Genomic DNA, 23061 nt, shown 5'->3' with positions numbered 1-23061 from the left:
GACCAGTAATACCTAAAAACTGCTCCTGATCAAGTCATTTTAATTGTATAATAGTGAAGAAATACTACTGATGGATTTTTGGGTAAACTAAATAGAGTATCTTACTTCAAATCAATTCAAATCAATTCAACTCAGTTCAATTCAATTTAATTCGAGTAAGTAACTAAGTAAGTAAGTAAGTAAGTAAGTAAGTAAAGCTTTATTTATATAGCACTTTTTAAAACAACATGCTACAAAGTGCTTCACATAAAGGAGAGATAGATCAAATCAAATCAAATTTCAAATAACTTTATTCATTTCCTACGGGGCAATTCAAAGCAGACTGAGTAGTTCAATAAACAAAACATGTGAACACAGCAAACCACAACATACATATCATCATAAATACCTATCTAGATTACTCGTATAAAGTGCATGTCACTGTTTCTAAAACAGGGTGTTTTTCTGGGCTACGTAAACAAATAAAAAGAGAAAGAAAAAGAAAAAAAGGCCAAAATTTCAAGTAAGGTCAAGGTTACTTTATTTATACCCGTAGGTAGATTTGTTTTGCAGTCTAGGTGATTGCCTTGGCATTACAACAACACATACATTAAACATGCAAGACAGGCACTTGATCACGCTTACAGACAGGACAAAAAGTGCTCAGTGTTCCACCATTCATTGGTATAGCAGCATGGATAAGTAAAAGAATAAAATAAATAAGATCAAATAAATAAAAACAAGATGCAATAAAACACAATAAAAACCAGAAAAGATAAAAACAATCCGGGATAAAAACCAGGATAAGAACATACAATTAAAAAATTTAAAAATCTGAAGTCACAATAATAATAAATAGAGCAAAGAAATGGAATAAATAACTAAATAAGTTCGTAAAGTGCAATGTCACTATTTCTTATTGAGCTCAGTGACGGCGACAGAAACAAAGCTGTTTTTATAATGCTGTGTCCTGTATATACCAGTTTCTCCAAGGACCACTGCACCACGGCTCTTAACTGTCTTTATTTTTGTGCTCTATAAATACCCTTACTTTGTCTTATTTTGAAAGTCCCAGGCGGAAGTTGCTTGTTTTATTTTGGTGGTTGACGTCATCCCGGCCGCTCAGGTCCCGTTATGTGCGGCTAACAGGGTCTCAGACGAACACTGAAGAGATGAGACGAAAGAGAAAAGAGCATCAGGAAACTGTAATAAAACCTCCCCGCTGGAACTGGAAAATGTTTCGGATTTGGAAATGGTGGATTTGTGTGATTATTCTAACAGGTAAGATATGATGAAGAAAAAAAAAAGTGGGAGTAAACAGTCTGAGTGTAAGAGGTGGTGCAACAGGTTGTTTTTAGCCAGGTTGAAGTTTGGAGTGACCGTTATAAGCTAACCTGTACTAGTTTGTTAAGGTTAAACACGTCTTAAATGGGTAAAACTTCTACAGCTGAACATTTATAGCTGAACTCAGACTTTAACAAATTCTTCCTACTAACAGAGGCAGTCATTAAGTGCTGTTCAGTGTGTTTTCTGCCTCAGAAGCTGCTGTATTTGACACATCTAAGTGTTAGTGTTAGCATAAGGGTCTTTTGTCGGGTATGCTAGCCCAGCTCCAGTGGACTGTGTGTATGTAGTCATGTGTGAAATGATCCAACCAAAAGCACTGGGGGGTTGTGGATTAAAAGGTTTAACTTCAGACAGATTTAATTAGCTTGGTCCTTGAGGGAAATGACAGTCACTATTTTATTTAACTTTTAGGATCAAATCACTTCACGAGTAACGTAAAAAAGTGCCTTAAAATTGAGAAAGATGATTTGGGTTATTTATTTATTCAAAGTTTATTGGGATGGTCTTAAAATAACAATGATAAGTAGCACAAGACATGACTTTATGCACAGTATCAATAATACATTCACATATGGGCGTTTTGTTGTAATGTGTATTGCTCATTGGATTATTCTGAGTTAAAATATATGTATAATAATTATTAGTAAATTATTTGTCACACACTTTATCGCACAGTTATTGCTGAAATTGAAACTAATTCAGTGCAAGTACAAACCTATATAACATTAAAATATGATGTGTTGTGTTTAATGTGCATTATTTTGTAATTTGTTTTACTTAGATTTTGGATATTATGTTATACTCAGTTTATCCTCACACTTCACTCTTTTATGTTAGGTTCATAAAAGCCCCTCTTGGGATAAGTAGCATAAATGATCTTTTACTAAGAAATTATACTGTGTAACTATTGCAGTTCTCAGTTTATCAATCTATGTTGTACCTGTCACTATCAAATAAACTATAAGTCAGTTAAACTTGAATGTTTTCATCAGTCTAAAATCAAACATTTCATACAACATTTATACTCATATATAGAAATAGCACTCCTCACATCCCACAGCCCACTGTTAAACATTTCAAGTCATTTCCCCTCCTCCTTCTCCCTCGGCTCAAGCTTTCATTTTCTCCTCTGGAGGTGGCTTCTTCTGAAAACTAATAAAATCTGGATCCCCCCTCTTCCGGCTTTTTTTGTTCGTGGAAGTCTGAGTAATGTTCTCTGTGTGGAATCCTTGGTCTAAAACCATGCTCATTTTTCTAGTTTGAATGTGCAGCATTCTAAGGAAAACCTCAGACTTTTATTGAATCTGTTACATAGAATTCCATTAAGCACTGGTTAAGAAACTTTTTTAAAGACAAAAAATGTAAAAGAAACACAGAAAAAAAATATAAATGACCTGAGTTCTCTATGTTCGCTATAAATGCACACAGTTTTTAGAAAAACAAAAATATTGAAAGTCAGCAAATTCAAATTTGAGAAGCTAGAACAAGAACTTGGCAGATTTTACTAATATGTAAGTGACTGCAATAAATAACCAGATGTAGTATCAAAATGTATTTCAGCACCAGTAGCCATTAGCCAGGTGTACTGTACGTAACTGTGTAAACAACCCTGAGGACATGATGTTAGTAAGAATAACACTGAGGTTGATGTACCTTGTTGGTGTTGTTTATATACTTGAATTATTTCTTTCATGGCAGGCAAGTTACTCATTTATGTCTATCAACAAAAAGAAAATAAAACTCCTTCAACAGGCCTGGTGTTGATTAGCTGAAGTTTTCCTCCTCTTACTGTTTTCCCATCTCATCCCTGTTCACTGGTCCAGTTCAAGAATCACACACATGCTCTCAGGTTACACAGATGTTTCTGGGTGTGCATGAGTGTGTGTGGGTGTGTTTTGTTGACATGGTCACCTCTCTGGTGTGTGTTGCTGTTGAACTCTAGAGCTTGAACTCCCAGTCATCAGGTGACTCAGAGTCCTACAGCTTGAGAAGCTCCGAACAACCTCGGGTCAACTCAGCTCACAGTCAGAGCCGACTGAGCAAACGCACCTCCAACAGCCCTGTATCTGTACCAGAAGGCATGGTTTTTGAGGGTGGTTCAGGGAGGGTTCATACTCTGGTATTTTTACTTACGTGGAGCTTAGGGTGGTCCAAAAAATTTTTGTTTAAGATTCTCTGGAGTAGAATCCTGCATTTGGTTCCATATCTGGCCAAATTACTTGGGTCCAAATTTTATACAAATTAATTAATATTTAGAAGTTGCACAAGACACGTGCAGACTGCTCTATATACTATAACATAACTAGCCAAATGAATAAGGCATATTAGAATAATTTGTAATTTTATTCTCAAAATCAAACTGCAACTGAGATAAAAATGTTCCTTAGAAAGTCCAGCAACCACTGTTGCTTTATTGAAATGACAAAAAATGTTCCTGTGTTCTTTGACAACTTGGAGCCAGTACTGTTTCTGATCTTCATTTTTTGTTCGGCTACAGTTGAAGTCTTGAATAAGCTCCACCCCTCTTTCAGCAACATCATTGACAACTTTTCTGGAATGCACAATTTTATCAGCCTTCTGAAAGTCTGCATCATCAGCCCAGTCTACTGGAGGAACTGTTCAGAATGTTTGTGGCAGATCCAAAGGTTCAAAGAAATGCATGGTGCTGGTGGGGACAAAACCCCTGATCTGCTTCCCTTCATAATCTGCTTGATTAAGGACATCCCAACGCGTTAGTGGAACCTCTGAACCTTCATTTTCCATCATGTTGTGAACCATCAGCTGCTTCTGCTCGTGTGTCACACTGGAGTCACAGAATGCCAGGCCAACCAATTCTTCACTCCAGTACCACAGATGTGGGCGGTCTTACTTCATACATATATTTCTAGAATCTAGATGAATCACTCAGACCTTGGTTTTGATAGTACTGCTGCTTCTCTTAGAACAGGGGTGTCAAACTCAGGTCCTCAAGGGCCGGTATCCTGCATGTTTTAGATGTTTCCCTCTTCCAGCACACCTGACGGTCGTTATCAGGCTTCTGCAGAGCTGGATGATAGGCTGATCATTTGAATCAGGTGTGTTAGAAGAGGGACACATCTAAAACATGCAGGACACCGGCCCTAGAGGATCTGAGTTTGACACCCCTGTCTTAGAAGGTCAGCTCGGCTATGCTGAAAATGAACAATTAGTCCATTTCCAGGAAACTTCCAGCAACTTGTGCAACCTCTAAAACATCTCCTTTTTCTTCCAGATTTTTTCTTATATCATCTTTTGAATGCCAAAACCTAATGCAGGGTTCTAATTGAGGTTATCTGAAACTTTATTTTTTACCATGATTGTTGGACCACCCTTAGAGCTAGATACAATCAAACAACCAAATGATGATTTTTTTTTTTTTTTTTTTTTTCAGTATTATGGACAATTCTCAATTTGAATTGTTTTTTTCTCTCTGCATGAACTCTCAACAAAACTTGATTCAAAAGTATATACACATTTATGATTTTTGTTTCAAAATCTATTTGTATGTAGTATATTGCATGTACTGTATATAACATTAGCATTACTCAATATCAGTAGACATCAATAGTTACGTAAAAGCAGTGTCAACATGGTTTGTAAAAAAAAAATTATAATTTTAGTAAAAGGACCACTGATAGGTTATGACTGAAAAAACAGGTTCACAATAAATACATTTCTAATTTCAGTTCTAATAATCCATTTCTATCAAATTAATTCTGTTGTTTGTGCAGCTGTACTGGGAGTGTCTGTATTTTCATTTATTTTTAAAGTAAACAAACAGAGGCATTTCCTCAAATGTGGAGGAGGATCTGAATCACTGTTGCCGTCTGCTGTAGTAGTCCTTAAATTCTACGTCATTACCAGTTATTAGAACTTGTTTTGACTGACAGATCTAAAGTGTGTTTGTAAAAGCATATTTGGTCATCACAGATGGATATTAACTCTCTGCATTCACACTTCCCTGAACTTTCCTAATTATCTCCTTCTCCTCCCACAGGCGCCCTCCCCCCCTGTTGCTCAGGGGTGCACGTGTTTGTGAGAGATCAGAAGAGGTATGCTGTGCTGTTCCAGTCAGTAGTTCTGCCCTGTCAGTACACCAGTGTTTCCACCCAAACCCCTGTAGTGCAGTGGGTGTACAAGTCATACTGTCGTGACCGCACACGGGATGCGTTCAGCTTCTCCGATAACCTGGGTGGAGGCCTGGGAGGAGGTCTAGGAGGAGGTGGGATGACGGGGGGCACAGGAGGAGTTGGAGGATTGTATGAGACTGGGGTGTCAACAAGCTACCTCGACTGCTCTGACAACAGCCGGACGGTCCGAACTGTCGCTTCCATCTCTGGATCCTCAGTCACACTGTCAGAGTACTACAAGAACAGAGACATCTCCATCATCAACAGTAAGACTACAGTAGGATTGTGTAGACCAATGGTTCTGTTTACTTGTATCATGACATAGAATATATAGTGTTTATTTAAAACACAAATAGTTCATATGATCAAATCTATAAAATATCAGAAAATTATAATGAATATTGACCATTGACCAGAATTCAAGAAAAAAAAAGATAAATGTCCTGTTAAGTGGAAAACCCAAAGATATTCTCTGAAAAGCTGAAAACATAACATTTAAGTCATAGTCCTCCTTCTGATCAGAATTATCCTGTTAACACACCTACATGTTTGTTTTTGTTGCCTTTTTCCTCACTAATTGTATCTGTTCCATGTTGAACACTACAAAGAATCATCCAAATGAAGTAAAATTTTACCATAAAGAGTATGATTTATGACACAACAAAGTGAATATTGGAGAGTAACGTCAAACTCACCCGTAAGTAGCTGGGATAGGCTCCAGCGACCCCCGTGACCCTAGTGAGGATAAAATGGGTCCATATAATGAATGAATGAATGAATAACATGAAACTGTATGTTTCTCTATGTTTTTCTATCAGATTGTCCTACTTGGAATATGAAACAAAACCCTCTCATAGTCTTAGAAAATAGACTTCATAATCTGTCTCTAAAGAGATTTTGTACAAAAATGTGTGCAGATAAAGCAAGGCAAGTTTATTTATGCAGAGTATTTTATTTACAAAGGCAGTGCATCCAGAGGTAAGTAAAAATATAGTTTATACAATGAAAGATTGAAGCATTTAAAATATTGTTTTAAAAGTACAATAAAAATAGTAATTACAGAAAATAATATTATGATAAATTGTTAAAATGGTTACAGAAAGTACTTTAAGAAATAATTAAAACTTACAACAGTACACAAAGAATAGGGTGCAAGTTTTAGAGCTTTGTCATAAGCACCTGGAGAAAGCTTCATCTATTGTACTTCGAAAGTAATCAACAACAAATAACTTGGCTGAAATGTGGATTCATCCACCAGCTGTTACTAACCAGCTCTTCAGCTTAGCATGAAAAGAATAGAATACAATATAAGAGTGTGAGGAAAGTAAGATGATCTAAGAAAAAGAAAACAGACAAGATGAATCCATACCATAATAAACAAACTTAATAGTCAAGAATGTGAATAAGTGGAAACCTTGTCCTGAGTCTTAGATTAGCACCCATGTTTTATACTATTTATGTACCATCTAAGGGATACTGTGGGTACATGCATGTGGGTGCATGCCTGTGCTGAAAACAGAGAAAGCAGGCCTCAGATTTATGGAGCTCTAAGAAGAATCAACCTTCTCTTCCCCAGCCAGGAACACAGACAAAAGAAACCGTTTTCGTGCTGTCTTCTTATTCATCCTGACCTCTCAGTCCTTCCCTCTGATGTACTTCAATGTCTGGCTTTTAGTTTTGCTCTCTAGATTTGCCCGTGTCCCACCAAACACATCTTTCTTTCTGTTAAAGGCCTTTCTTTCATTTTGCACTTCCTTCTTTCTCTGTCCTACTCCACCTCCTGTTCTGAAACAGGTCAGTGCAATGATGTTGTGAATGGACAAAAATAAAAGCTTTGACTGTGTTGGCTTTTGAGGCGCCCAGTCATCCATACCCATGTAATCCTATTCAGGGTCACGGGGAGGCTGGCGTCTGCCCCAGCATGCACCGGTTAGGACGTGTTCTTCTAATCACAAAAAATGAACACACTCATACACACTTGCATCTGACTTTCAGGTCTTTAGAAATAATATACCAAGCCAAAACAAGTATTGTTATAATGTTATTAATATGCAGCTCAAATGAATATGAACTAATTCAGACAGTAGAAATTAAAAAAAATCTGTGCTGAGGGTTAGATGGGGTTGTTCAAAAGCTGACTGGTCATAGTGGTGTGTAATGGTCAGCCTGTTGCACGTCCCCCTTCCTTGGCAAAGAGGAAAAGGAAGTGACTGATATTGTACAGCCCATTTCCCGTCTTCTGTATAATATGACTCCCCTTACAATGGATTCAGCAGCCCTGTGTTATCTCCAAGTTTGATTCTTGAGTTCAGCCATGTTTTTCTTCATGTAGTGTTACAAGAATTGTTATCGCAGTGGGATCTTGTTTCCATATTTAAAAGAACCTCAAATTGCATAATAATAATAATAATAATTATAATAATTATAATAATAGTAACATTCAATCCGTCCAAACATATGTGGACAGTAGTTTGTTTATTCCACTTTTAGCAGGCATGTGCATAACCCTGAATAAATCAGGTATTAAGAATTGACCACGAGTCTGTTATTAGTATTCAAAGAGAACAATAACTAACATTTGGATTATTTGACTTGATATAACACATGCAGTACAAGTGAAAACCTTTGTGTCAAATTTCAGAATAAAGATCATCTGTGAATGAATTAGCTCCACATAACCTGCCTCAGCATCTGCCACTTGTTGTCTTTTATTTGGTAGAATCATTGCAGAGAAATAAATTCTGGTCGGAAATCTTTGATGTTTTGTCAACGGTAACAGAAAAGAAAATTGTTCATAATGTTTTTACTGTTTTGTTTGGTGTTGTACCTGCTCTGCTTAAATTTACCTCTGCTAACAAAGACTTGATTGCATTTACATCTTTATTGGCCAGGAGACTTATATTGTTAAAGTGGAAATCCTCATCTCCACTAACCTTCTCAAAATGGATCAAGGAAGTACTTTATTTTCTCAAACTGGAAAAAATTCGTTTGACATTAGCTGGAGCCTCGAACACTTTTGAAAAGACGTGGACTCCTTTTCTGATCTATGTTAATCGTGCAATCTGTCGTGTTTCTCTTGACTGAGTATTTTGATATACATTTTTTTTTTTTTTTTCCCGTAACATTTAAAGTGGAAATTTTGTGCTTCTATTTGTATTTTATTTACTGTTTATTTATTTGATGTTTTTTTTATCTTTCCTGTGATTTGAGGGGATGTGTGCCAGGGAGGGGGGGATTTGTTCCGCTTGTTGTTTGTCTGTGTGATGGACTTTTGTATCATATGTTGGAACTATGTTCTTTTTTTATATATACATATATATATATGTAAAAAATGACAAAAACCAATAAACAGAGGGTTAAAAAAAAAAAAAAAAAAAAATCATTGCAGAGACATGGCTAAGAGGGTAGTAGGCTTGCGGCTAAAGGCATTTGTGCTCATGAAGTATGTGCCCTAACCACTTGGTTTTCCAGTCACGCCACATCTGACACATATGAGAACAACTGAAACTGCCAACCAGCTGTAGTAGTCCAGCATGCCTGACCTCACATGGTTTTTTTTTAGAAATTAGCTGGAGCAAATCCCAGCAGCCAAGTCTTAAAATCATGTGGAAAGCCCTAGAAGGAGAGCCTAAATTCTGTGTTTGATATCAGAATCACCTCAGTTTAGCTGACATACATTGATGGATGTATGAAAACATTTGTCTGTTTATTGTTTGCCATGTTGTATATTACAGGCAGTATGCAAACAGGGTGTCCTTGTCCAGTGGGGACTTTGAGAAGCCATGTTTGTACGGCCGGTGTGCTCAGTTGGTTAGAGTGAAGCAATATCAACGCCAAGGTTGAGAGTTTGAGGCAACAATGCCTTTTTGGGGCAGCAGTGGCCTAGAAGGTTGGAGAATTGGCTTGTGACCAAATTGTTGCCCTTTTCAATTCCCCACATCGGCAGAAACATTGTTGGCTCATGTGCCCTTAAGCAAGGCACTTAACCCCCTCATTTGCTCCCCAGACGCCTGACATGGCAACCCACTGCTCCTAGTCAGCAATATGTGGTGTTCCTGCATATTTCAGCGAGTGATGGGATAAATGTAGAGGGGGAATATTAGTTTGTATTGCATGTAAAATACACTGACAAATAAAGATAAAGATTTTTCTTCTACAAAAAATGTCCATATTATTAGGAGGTTAGTTTTTCCTCAGGTACAACAAGCTCTGCTGCTTCTCACATGGAAGCATGTGTGCACCATGGAGGTTAAACATTTGGATTTTTAATTTCTCCTCCTTTTTCTTGTAGAGGCAGACTTACGCTTAGGGGAGGTCCAGTGGGGAGACAGTGGAGTGTACATCTGTAAAGTAGTTATATCCGATGACCTAGAGGGACAAAATGAAGCGTCTGTGGAGTTGCTGGTCCTAGGTAAGCTGCCATCCTCTCTCATGTCCTGACTCAGTACTGATTGTCAATTCTTATATGACACCAACCAAACTACTTAGATAATACAAAGTATCAAAAACTACTTGGTATTATTTGGTACCATTTGATACCCAGTTTAAAAACATTTTATTTTATTTATTTGTTTATTTAACAGGGACATTGTACATTGACTCACACTGTTGTAAATGCACTGGAGTTAGCCTAATGGCTATTTTTTATTTGCAGTCCCCGGACAGATGTTGAGTTGTCACCCTAAAAGTTAGCACAAAGTTATAAACATACAACTTAAAAAAAAAAAAATTAAATAACTAAATACAGATGAGTACAATACAAGTTTTGCAAAACAAAATTTACAATTAATAACACATCAGACAAAGTAAGTAAAATTATTAAATACACCTAGCACTTACAGTACAAAACACAACAGAGACAGGACTAAAACATTTCAAATGTTGGCAGCTCTGATTATTAATGTACCAGTTTTAGGTGCATTTTGAACTCATTATAAGAAGACAGTTCTCTGATTGCCACTGGAATAGAGTTCTACTCATGCAGCTATAACTGCAAATGAGGCCAGACCAAATGCACTTTTTCTGTTTGGAACTATGCGGTCCCCTCTGGCTGCATAGTTTCATCAGCTCAGTATCGGTATTGGTGTTAATACTGGTAACAAAAATGTTTAAACAATACCCTTCTCTAATCAGGTATTTTAGTTTCATTTAATTTTATTAGACTTTTTTTTGGAGAGTAGAATGATGGTTTTCCAATTTGATATCATCTTTGACTGGCTGTTTTGTTGGTTAAAGTTCCTATTTTTTGAATTTCATTAACTGTAAAGTTCAGTTTTTCTACAAGCTGCAGTTACACAACACGGCTTTCACCAGCCTACCTATTATTCACCAACTGAACAATGCAGACTCATTAATGGGTTGATTTGTAACAGGCTGTGGCACTTTTTGGGGCAGCCTAATGCCTAATGTGTAGCCATGGTAACTGTATTCACTGACTTATACTGTATGTTACATATTATGCACTACAGGGGTTTTTCAACATAATTAGATTGCCACAGAATAATACTCATTTGTTTGATTGCTCGTGTACTTGTTCGATTGTGCATGAATGTGTTTTGTACTTTTTGTAATGTGATGTAGCTTTGAAGTGCATTTGTCTTTATGCAGTTGCACATGTTACCTTAGCAACAGCTGAGAGCCCATGTGGCTCTTGGGGTTGTAATTTACTTCTAGTTTTGTTTGGCTGGCCCTCAGACTTATGTGTATGCACTAAAAGACAAATACACACTGAGTATACAGTGTACTGGTCAAAAACCTTATGATATTTCTGCTGTTAGGTACAGCCTATGACATTATCTTCAAGATAATAAAAACACAAATTAATGTTCTAGTCAAAAATGGAGCTTTTCTTGAACCTGGGATTCAGAATCATACATTTTCCTGGGGGCAAGTATGCTGTATTTTGTAGCTAATATGGCCTGAGTAGCACTCGTTGTGTTTCCATAACAACAGTTGGGGCCGCCGCAGATGGCTCAGGGGTTCTTTTGTCTTTTGGCTCCACAGAGAAGAAGACAAGAAAGATTTAATGAGGTGGAGGGGGGACAGCAGAGCACTGTGATACAATAGATGGAGGGTGACACCATGTAAGTCACTCGACTGATGTGAACCACTGAGGGTTCAGGAGCTGTTTCAGCGGGTCTTACACAGTCAAAGTCTATTCGGAGATCTTTGAAACTCTTTCAGTACAGTCATTCATTGAGCTAGAGTAAATACCAATACCAATAACAGCATGCTAGCCTGCTCATAATAATAATAATGCTAAACTGGTAGCCATCAGCAGATGTAATATTAACCATTGTCACTCCTGGAGTTTAGTTTTTTAGTGTCCTAACCTTTGTTAAGTAGAACTAAACACTAAGTTCAGGTGAGACTGACGGGGATATTTAGTAATACAGGAGAAAACACTGACAGTGATCTGTTCTGATTGGGTTCAGTCAGTTACCATGAGGAAGTCTTTAATCAGTCAACTGTCACTAAAGTTACTATACAGTTTTATTTTTGAGAATTAGGACAGTTCTTCTGCCATTTTCTCTCATTAAAGGCCTGGTCAACGTGGCATTATTTCCATAGATGAGGACCACCAGCAGCCAGGACTGTTTCTGAAGATGACCAAGTTTTGTTGTTATATATTGTTGGCTCATTTTTTGTTTGTCATAAGCTTTAAGGAAGCTTATGCTATGTTGTTTTATTTATTGTTATTATTATTATTATATTTTATTATAGAGAAGATTACATTAATGTACTTGAAGTACCAGCCACTGATAAGAAAAAAAACAAAACAAAATGAACACTTTAAACTGTAAGGAATAATTCTGTCCTAGGGTTTTTGTTCTACATGCAGTAATATTTGATCACTTTATCCATGATCTACATCAAGTGACCTAAACCAAAATGAAAGATCAGGGTATTGATGAAAAGCTAAGCTATCACAAAAAAACATGTGTAGACTGTGTAACAATCAAGATTTAAGTCTAACAGTCACAGAAATAATCCAAACTACATCTCTGACAGGACCAGAAAAAATATAAGGAGATCACAAAATTTGTCAAGGTTGTGTGATAAATGTTTGTGCAAAATATTGTGCCAAGGAAGGTCAAGGAGAATACAAATGTTAGTCAGATATATGTTAAAGAATCGTAGTATGTCTACAACATTTGAGAAATATCTTTATATACCATGTAGATGTGTCCAGAGTGCCACCAGTATTCAAGCTCTAGCATTAAATGTGCCAGAGTACAAAAATACTTGTGTAAATCACTGTAAAGGGTCAAAACAAGCAGCACCAAAAGCATCTGGGCCAATAACCAGCCTCCAGGCACAACTAGAGAGTTAAAATTCCACAAGTGAGCTGTGTTCTGTTTGCAAAAGCTGAAGAAGACAAAACAGAGGTCAGACAGTAAAACTGCTTTCAAATGTGCACAATTGAAATAATGCCCTTTTTATCTCCTGGTCTTATAATTTATGTGTGTACTTAATAGTTTCTTTCTGTTTCAAAATCCAGCAAGGGACACATTTAGCCTTCCAGAAAGATAATAACTGAGGTATGTGTGCTGTCAGTGGGGCCAGATCAAGATAGTCCAAGTCTCTGTTTCTCCAGCCCTCCTTTCTCAAGCTGGCCCTCCTCTTCCTCTCCACACAGTACTCACCCTGTCAGCAGGAAAACACCACTATTTGTTCTCATCACTCTCACCTACATGCTTTCTCACTTTGCACAGTGCTTCATGCTTGTGTGGACAAACTGTATGCAGCCAAAAGAGCGCGCATCAATCAGGCACATTTTTGTATCACATTATGACAGTGCATTTCATCTGTAAAATTTTCATTCAGACATCTGATGACCTTATGTGGAGTCCTTTAAGGGTGTGTTGAGAGCAAAGGAATTAAAGGGGAGAGAAAAAATAACACACAGGGTTAGCAATCACAAAAGGTGATGTTTTTACAGGCACATTTATATAAAAGTAATTGTCGAAAACAAAACAAGCACTTAAAGTGATCATGTACATCCAGAAAACAAGAAACATTCCCTCTAAAGGTCTGTTAAGATGATCATAATAGGTTTGTTGAGTGGACTATGCTGTCCTGTAACACACCAGTACTATGTTTAGTTCAGAACTGATCTGTCTGTTTTAGACTCAGATTATCACACAGAGGTCTTGCTTTAGCTCTCATCGACTGGTTTCACAGACAAAGGAGGAGACTCCCTTTAGGTTGTTTAGTGGCTGAGTAATGTTCCCACCTGTCATATTTGCAGCTCTGCATGTGTCATTATTCACAGCTTCTACCTGTTTGTCTCTTCTTGAAAATGATTCATGTTCCAGTCTGTCTCAGACAGATGAACCTTTTACATGTTCAATTTAACAGAAATCACATGATCTGTGCACAAAGTTACTTATGCATGCAACTGTTCAACTGCTGTATCCATTTCTTTCTTTCTTTCTTTCTTTCTTTCTTTCTTTCTTTCTTTCTTTCTTTCTTTCTTTCTTTCTTTCTTTCTTTCTTTCTTTCTTTCCTTCCTTCCTTCCTTCCTTCCTTTCTTTCTTTCTTTCTTTCTTTCTTTCTTTCTTTCTTTCTTTCATTCTGTCTTTCTTTCTTTCTTTCTTTGTCTTTTTTGTGCATGCTGCCAAAGCAATAACTTTCTTCAAATCAATCATTTCCATTTTATAAGAAACTCTCCTCCTCTCCTCTCCTCTCCTCTCCTCTCCTCTCCTCTCCTCTCCTCTCCTCTCCTCTCCTCTTCCTGCTCTCCTCTCCTCGACTCTGCTTCTTCCTCCTCTCATCTCTTCTCATCCCCTCTCTTCCTCTCCTCCTCTGTCTCCTCCCCTCTCCTCCTCCTCTCCTCTCCTTCTCCTCCTATGCTCTCTCCTCTCCTCTCCTGCTCCTTCCTCCTCTCCTCTCTCTTCTCCTCCTCTCCTCCTCCTCCTCCTCTCTCTCTCTCCTCCTCTCCTCCTCCTGCTCTCCTCCTCCTCTCCCTCCTCCTGCTCTCCTCCTCTCCTCCTCCTCTCCTCTCCTCTCTCTCCTCCCTCCTCCTCCTCTCCTCTCCTCTCCTCTCCTCTCCTCCTCCCCTCCTCTCCTCTCCTCTCCTCTCCTCTCCTCCTCTCCTCTCCTCTCCTCTCCTCCTTGTCTCCTCTCCTCTCCTGCTGTGTTTCTCTCCAGGTTTGTCTGGTGTTCCTGAAGATCTTCTACCAGACTTTGATCTGAAGATTATGCCAGGTATGGGCATAATGCATCCTTTCCTCTCACCTCTCTTCTGCCATACTAATCCAATTTACTGCTCTTATCCTTAGCGTAGGAACTTTTTGAATGGAGGCACTTTTAGTTAACTTGCAATGACAGTTTTAATGGTTCTTCTCCTCGTGGCTGTAACAGTGTGGATTCATTCACTTATACCACTTATCTATTAGCTAACATTAACAAAGGATGTTTGTGATTCAGCTGGAAAGCTTTGACACAGATGAGTTTTAACCACATGGCCCGACCCACGGCCATCAGATAGTGGACTAGCTGTTACTCCCCTGCTACCGCTAAGATGAGCTGTGCTGGTAAACAGCTATTATGGTCATTACAGATATTTATGGTTGTGGTTTACATGTCATCCTATGACATTTGGACACTCAGAAGCACAGCAGTCAAGAAGGAGGGAGGTTTGCTTGTGTCACATTAAATTCCTGTAATGGATATAATGTTAATTATCAAAAAGTTTATGGTCATTGTATGAAATAACCATGACTGAGAGGTGATTCATCCAGACAGAACTGCTGGTAGCTTACCTAGGTGTTAGTGTTGGATTAGTATGTGATGTCCACATCGACTCCCACAGTACTCTGAAGTGTCTGAATGCACTGTCATTAACTACAACAGGGGTGTGTGTGTGTGTGTGAGTGAGTTTGTTTGTGGGTGTGTGTGAGTGAGTTTGTGGGTGTGTGTGTGTGTGTGTATGTGTGTGTGAGTGTGTGTTTGTGTTTGTGTTTGTGTTTGTGTGTGTGCGCCTGTGTGTGTGCATGCGTGCAGCAGGAGTCATAATGGTTGCAAATTAGATCACATTACAAGCGATTTTGTTTTCACAGACAAATCTTCATTATCTTAGAGGGCAACATAAACTGTCCCTTTCCTTCCTGTAGCAAAAACAGGTTTCCTGTGTGTGTGTGTGTGTGTGTGTGTGTGTGTGTGTGTGTACAAACTGTGTTTTTCATGTGTGGAAAAGACATAGTGTTGTCCCTGGTTTTACATTGTTACAGATTTCCTTCTCTGTCTTCTCCTTCCCTTTCCTTTGCTTCGTCCTCATAGTCTGATACATGTAGTGTATCTGCTCCACTAGCTGTTTCACCGCTGTTGTATTTTTTGTAGCAGCTCAAATTCTTGCTCAGATTTTGTACTTTTTAATATGTTGTGAAGAAAACCTTTTACTGGCAATACAACAGGGAAAAAGCGAAAACTCAGATTAATGAAGAAACACTTTTATCACACAAACAGTTTTATCTATTCACCAGCCTTCACTCTCTACAACAGTTTAAAACTATAAAGATTTTCTTCCAGTTGACAGCCTGGTTCATCAGAAAATACATCTTTTATAGAAAACCATGAACCTTTAAGCTTAAACTCATTCATGAACAGTGTTCAAATGTCACTCCCATTAGGAAAATTCCTGGTAGCTATCTTGGTCGGCCTTCGTGGTTATTACAGTACAAAGTGGTCTCATTGTAGACATAGCAATCATATCAGTAAAGTTACCATGCTAAATGCTTAAATTTGAGACATAAGGCATGAATAAGAATAAAGAATGTCCGGTGTTGACTTAAAAAAAACATTTAAACCAACTACTATTACCATACATGTTCTGTACATATTTCTGCTTCAAACCTTAAAAGCAGTTAAGTGTCCAAAATCACTCAGTCATATTTCTTCATAGTTATTTAATCAAGTTGTGAAATGAGGTGATAATCATGGTAAAATATGTATTCCAATTTTTAAAACTGCAACAGGTTGTTTTATTTCTGCATGTATTTTGGAAAAGTTTGGTTCTTACGTGAATACGAAATAAAAAAAGAACTGTTGAGACATCTGCAGGTGTATGGTCTTCCATGGTCTGTTCTAACAGTCTATGGAAATGCAAAGAGACATACAAAGAGAAAGCAGGATAAAATACTAGCTACACAGTGACATTCCCATATGTGTGTATTTATGTTCTGGATTTTGTGTTGTGTGTCCTTCCAGAGTGGGTGTTTGTGGCTGCAGTGGCACTGGGCAGTGTGTTGTTCCTGCTGCTGGTGGGGGTGTGTTGGTGTCAGTGTTGTCCTCACTCCTGCTGCTGCTATGTGAGCTGCTGGTGCTGCCCTGACACATGCTGCTGCCCAAGACACTGTATGTATCAACACTAACACATGTTCAGTACAAAGATGTACACGTGTGCACAGACTAACAAAAGTGTGTGTGAAGTTGTTTTTTTTTTTGTTTTTTTTAGAAAGTATTCATGAGATTGTGCATTTCTCTTTCTAGTGTATGAGGCTGGTAAAGCCATAAAGACAGGCACCTCCACCCCTCAAACACCTGCCTACCCTCCATATTTTGTCTCTGGTGTCCCAGCGATGGTTCCCATTGCTCCACCCTCACTGGTGGACAAGATGTCTTCCATTCCACCATCAGATGGCACTTTAGTTTCAGCAGGTGAGATGTTGTGTATTTATGGTGCAGTTTTAGTACTGCTAAGTCCATTTCTGTGTGCTACCAAGTAATTGTTGAAGTCTCTTCCCTGAATCACCAGTAGCCTATGTTGTATATGATGTCTATATAATAGTGTTCATTAATGTAACATGTGAGTTCAGCCTGTTAGAGGTTCACACACTAGTGACAAAAATATGAACAAAAGTATAAACAGCCAGACACAAAACAATAACAATAAGTGTAAGCATCTCTTGTACTTTAACCTGCATATATTTTATATGTTAGATACAGTATATATTTTATCAGTATAGGCATCAGCCCATAATTTTAGGGTGGTACATTCCTAACTATAATATTTTTTCCCACAGCGTAGTAGTAGTACCTTTTGGTTTCATTTGCTTGTATTTTAAGGAGACTTTGGTCCATGGAAATCTAATGAAAGCAGGTACATCCCTATATGAAAACAGAGTAAGGGAAATGTTTATCTCTCTATTTATTTATCTATATTTTTAGGTCTGTAGATAAAATAAAATGTGCAGCTTTTAGACCAGCCTGAAGATACCATGTCTGTTTAGTAAAACATGGAATGTCCATTGGATACTGTGACCACTACTAAGACACACACAGAGGACAAACAGTTCTTCGTGCTGATTGGTTCAAGTGTGTATCTCCAGTGCCGATGCATGCTCTAGGGGTTCCCTACCGTGTGCCTTCACCACAGGATCAGAACTCTCTCAGGGTGCTACAGTATGTAGAGAAACAACTGGCTCACTTCAACCCTGCCAGGTCCAACAGCCACCAGTGTAAGCTTTATAAAACCAACCTGTGGCTTCACTTTCTAAAACAAATCTGCTTTAGCATGGTATCACAATCTACACATAATGCATGTTGTCGTCTATATACTGTAGTCTCTTTTAACCTTTCTGTGTTTTTTCTCTTGAACTTGGCTTGGCATGCTTCTCTGCCCCCGTGTGAAATTTGCATATCCTGTACTTCAGCAGTGAATTGTTGCATGTGACATGGCAACCTCTCTGAAAAAATATTACATCTCTTTAAATCCTTCATGTAACCTCTTGCATACCTCAAATCTGACTTTCCTCTTCAGCTGTGTCTTCACTGTATTTGCTGTCTTCAAAGCCTATAAATATTTGGCATTCAACCCAAGATGTTTTTCTTTACATCAACCTCAATGTGTTTTGACCTTTTCAGCATGTAGCCTGTCTGAGCTGAGCTCTCTCCACGAAGGAGAAGCCAACTTCCGTCAGACTTACCGAAATGTCCAGAAGAAAGCTCTACCTGCTATCCCTGACAGCGATTCTCACGATGAACCTCAGCGTTACCGTGAGAGCCGCAGCCCAGAGCCACAGCGGTATCGTGAAAATCCATCTTCCCCCCAGCGCTATCGAGATGACCCTGATTCAGAGCCACGCCGCTGCCAAGAGGAGTCTCTTCCTCCGCGACGTTACAGCGACGACCCTCCATCTTCCTCTCAGTCACACAGACCTGGCCGCAGTCAAAGACCACAAAATCACAGCGATGAGGACAACCACAACAGGTACAGGCATTCATGAAATCATACACAGACAAAAACACAAAAGGGTTTCCACTGAATCGTAATTACAGATTTATGACTGATAATATTTGTAACAAAAGAACAACATGCATCATAAAGTATTTAGTAATAATGCTTCACTTTGGCATTAAAGTGACAACTGAATGAGTGCTCAATATTCCTCTTTATTAAATACTCAAACTAATTTGAGGTTGTTGTCATTATTTCATCAACTGAAGTGTGTATTGCATTTGTAGCACAGACTATTAGTGAAGTAAGGCAAGTTTCAGAATTGTCCGGTTAAAACAATATTTGCTGATTCCAGCAAGAAAAAATCTTGGAAGAAGCCAGAAATCCACAAGCAAAAACATTTTATCACTACTGTCTAGTTTAACTTTAGTCGTGTCTGTTTTTCCTTGTCCCTCATCTTCTCTTTCCCTCTGTGTTTTTTTGCAGATGGAACCCCCGTTCAGAACATCTGCAGAGGAAGACGTACCGCTCTGCTGAACGAACTGGCTCACTTGACGAGCTGGAGGAGTTTGCCGTCTCTTATAGGCAAAGGGGAGGCAGAGGGATGGAACGAAGAGAAGATGCAAGAGGAAACTATGACATGGAGCTTTTGGAGTATAGTCGATATCCTTCCTATCGTAACGGACCGCCTCAACATTATCACAATGACGAAAATAGGCTAGAAGACAACAGTGACCATGAAGATCATCCAGGGCGAAATAGGAACATAAGTCCACTTCCTTCACCAAAAAAGAGGAGGGGCACTTGGGATGATGACCGCCCTGTCCCACCTCCTCCCAGAGTCAGCCCCCCATCAACATCATCTCAGGAGAAGGACTACGATAGCGCATTCCTGAACAGTCTTCTGGAGCGCAAGGCAAAGCTGCGAGGGGTGAGCCAGGGGAAGAGTGGGGCACGGGGTGAAGCCGAGTCAGACACCCCCTCAAAAAGCAGCTCAAAGAAGAGCAGCGGGGAGTCGAATCGGCACGACAGCCGCTCACCTAGTAACAGGCCCGAAGTGGAATCGCTGTCTCCTTACTCAGATACAGAACGGGGCAGATCTGACAGGCCATCCTCACGGTCGCTCCCGGCAACCAGTCGCTCTTCTCAACCTCCTGAACATTCCCTTCCCAGTCGTAGAGAGGAATCTAGGGAGAAGTCGCGGAAAGTGGTGAGTTAGCCTAAAGGCAACATGGGGTAGATTGCATGGCTGTTTCATAGGTTAGCAGATCAACATTCATGAATTGGCATATGAAAATACTGTGCCAGCAATTGAGCACCTTGAGTTTAATTAGACTATTTGTGTGCTGTTGTTATTAAACAGCGATGTACGCCCTTATATTATGCTGTACTCAGTCAGCTCTCAGCAACCAACATCTCTAACCAACATCCTCCTCTATGCTCTGAGGAAAATGTATTACTTTTTAAAGAAACACTTTAAATCTTCGAGAACTTATTTTAAGAATTAGATGAGAAGATTGAAATCAGCCTTATACTGTACATGTTGAACAGGAATACACAGATCAGTCAGCTCTCGACCAAACCGACTGGTGACTAGGTATATTCAGTTCTGTTCAGATTGACCATTTTATGAATGACCCCCTCATCGGATAATATCAGGCACAAAGCAACGCACAGCAAAACATAGTCACTAAAATTTAAACCAACCAACACACCTGATTCAAATAATAAGTCTATCATCAAGTTCTGCAGAAGCCTGATAACAACCATCAGGTGTGCTGGAAGAGGGAAACACCAAAAACATGCAGGATAGGGGCTCTCTAGGACCAGGGTTGCTGACCCCTTGTCTAGTCTGATAGAGTTAGTTTTCAGTTGGACTATATTTGTAGAAAGCAAGCTCTTGTGGGGCGACACGGTGGTGCAGTGGTTAGCACTCGTACCTCACAGCAAGAAGGTCCTGGGTTCGATTCCAACACCAGTCGATGGGGGTGGGACCTTTCTGTGTGGAGTTTGCATGTTCTCTCTGGGTACTCCAGCTTCCTCCCACCATCCAAAGACATGCACTGATTGGTTAATTGGTTAATCTAAGTTGCCTATAGGTGTGAGAGTGATTGTTTGTCTCTATATGTTCAGCCTTGTGGGACTGGTGTACCCGCCTTCGCCTGTAAGTAGCTGGGATAGGCTCCAAGTGACCCCCGTGACCCTAGTGAGGATAAAGCAGGTTCAGAAAATGAATGAATGAATGAATGAACAAGCTCTGTCCAGTAACCTGATGCAGTTTTGGAGAAAATGTAAGCTACTGTTTCCATATGCTGTGAATTCTAATTTGTAGAAAGAAAGAAAATCACAAAGAATGAATGACCTAAATTAGAAGTGGAAGGTCAGGCATAAAAAAAGATGGATGGATGGATGGATGGAAGGTCAGTCGGTCTTTAGAATAAAAACACAGGCCAGGCTCTAGTCAACAATAGCCTCCTTTCAGATATCATTGTATTAGATGAATGTACAAAATATTTTACACAATGTTGACATATTCCTCTGAGCACATCTGTAATTGTCAGTAATAGTGAAAAACCACAGACAAGCATCGTGAAAGCAGACGTGTTTTACCTTTGCAGTCTTGATACTTCCCTCACATCTGGTTTTTCTCTATGAAACATTTTTGTCCATTTCCTCAGACACATACAGCAGATACTGGGTGATATATTCAAATCCTGTTCTTAATGAAGAGTATTCAGATTCATGTAGTGTGTCTTTTAACCACTCTTCCTCATGTGGGACCCTTAAATTTAAGATTTAGAAACTCTACATACCTTAAATTATAGTAAGTGTTGTTGTTGTACCTTTGACAGGTCAGGTTCAGATGCTACCAGAATGAAAACTAGGTAGAATCCTCTGTTCTGTATCCATTCACCCTAATACTCATAACAGGTTGATTTCACCCTGTCAAACCTGGGCCAAAATGATATTCAGGATCAAACAATCACATCCCAAATAAATGAATCCATCAGAGGCTTTATGAAAATCTTTATGCAATAAAAAATGAAGTGCATTTTGTCCCAGGTTTTACTTAATAACCCCATTTTGCTAATGTCTTTTTCTTGTCTAACTCTTAATGAAAATGAAGTGTTTTAATATGACTGTTCCTCTCTGTTATTGGTCTGATCGTCTACACCTTTGTATCTCCACCAGAGTACGCTCCTCAGCCGGGACTCCCTCATTGTCTGATGGACTAGTATCCACATTTGAGCACTTCAAGAAGATGGAGCATACCACAACAAACCTGTACAGGAACTACTTTTAACCTGACAAACAATCTTAAACTGACTTTGGGATTTATGGATTCTAAAATATATGCAAAGTGCAGCTGAAAGTAGCATAAAAAAACTGGATGAAGGCCAGCGAACGAAGGAAATTGTAGCAGCTTTTGTCATCAAGACTGTTCTGCCTGCGACGTTGGTGATTGAATGAAGTCATCAGCGCTCAGTTTCTGTCACTGGCTGCCTCGTATACACGTCATCTGGACCAACACTGAACTGATGTGGGCTCAGTGTACGTATGACCTGGACTGTCCGTCTCAGCAGGTCTCGTCTTCCCTCATGGCCGTGGAAAAGGCTCTAAAGCAGAAAGAGTTTCTTTGCACTTCCAGCACAATGACCGCATTCATCTGCATTTGATGAGGCATATACACAGAGTTGTAGAGTAGAAGGTATACGACAACACTATTATTGTAAAGGAGCGTTTCAGTTGGATGACACTGCATGCCATTCAGTGTCATGAACAGCAACTAAAGCACTGAAGTCTTACCTAAAGCTGGGTTTGCATATGATTCATTTCTACATTTATGGACAAAATAATGCTAACATTTTCTGAATTGACTCTAACCATTAAAGCTGCCCTAATCATTGTCACTAATTTTATACGTCCATTGACTGAATGCAGTGTGTAGCTCCGTATCATTCTAATTAACAAACCCACCGTCCTCTACAGGAGGTATGTGTTTCACTGAAGAAAAAAAAACATGAATTAAAAGGTAAAGAATGTCATGTTTTATTCAACCATTAGAAGACAAAACCCAAGCTCAGAGAGGACTAAAAGACAATGTTGCTATTTCTTCTTTTATGAATTGAGATGATTTCAGTGTTGTGTTTACACCTTGTTTTGCGACCAAAAGGAAATTAAAAATGCTGCCCGACCCTGCCTGGCCATAACTCTACAGTTACAACAGTGTAAGTAAAATGGGTCTTAAAAGTTTAAGTCATCAGATTCGTTTCCAAGCAATGTGAGGTTTACAGATCTGTCAGAAAGGCTCAGTAAGATGGATTTATGATGACAGAGACATGGTTAAATAACACAAAAAGATGGACAAATCCTGACTTGATACACATATTTTTTGCAGATTTGTAG

At 39.0% G+C, this 23061-nt stretch overlaps 1 protein-coding gene across 5 annotated transcripts; it reads left to right on the top strand.

Annotated features, from left to right (window-relative positions):
- Nucleotides 1-826: 826 nt before the first annotated feature.
- LOC115416393 (immunoglobulin-like domain-containing receptor 2) lies at nucleotides 827-22827 on the top strand. Of its 5 annotated transcripts, none has more exons than XM_030130146.1 (10): nucleotides 827-1260; nucleotides 5342-5740; nucleotides 9766-9885; nucleotides 14628-14684; nucleotides 16686-16832; nucleotides 16968-17135; nucleotides 17807-17935; nucleotides 18342-18684; nucleotides 19135-19864; nucleotides 21847-22827. In XM_030130146.1, exons 1-10 carry the CDS (start codon nucleotides 1152-1154, stop codon nucleotides 21880-21882), a joined length of 2238 nt encoding a protein of 745 aa, XP_029986006.1. In that variant the 5' UTR covers nucleotides 827-1151; the 3' UTR covers nucleotides 21883-22827. The 5 variants fall into 5 exon arrangements, with proteins under 5 accessions (XP_029986006.1, XP_029986015.1, XP_029985995.1 ...); XM_030130155.1 differs by having other exon boundaries at nucleotides 18342-18687; nucleotides 19141-19864; XM_030130135.1 differs by having other exon boundaries at nucleotides 18342-18687; nucleotides 19138-19864.
- The last annotated feature ends 234 nt before the right edge of the window (nucleotides 22828-23061 follow it).

This window comes from Sphaeramia orbicularis, chromosome 3, assembly GCF_902148855.1.
Source record: "Sphaeramia orbicularis chromosome 3, fSphaOr1.1, whole genome shotgun sequence".
Classification (NCBI taxonomy): Eukaryota; Metazoa; Chordata; class Actinopteri; order Kurtiformes; family Apogonidae; genus Sphaeramia; species Sphaeramia orbicularis.
The sequence above is the reverse complement of the archived record's forward strand: the minus strand, read 5'-3'. Positions and strand labels throughout refer to the sequence as shown.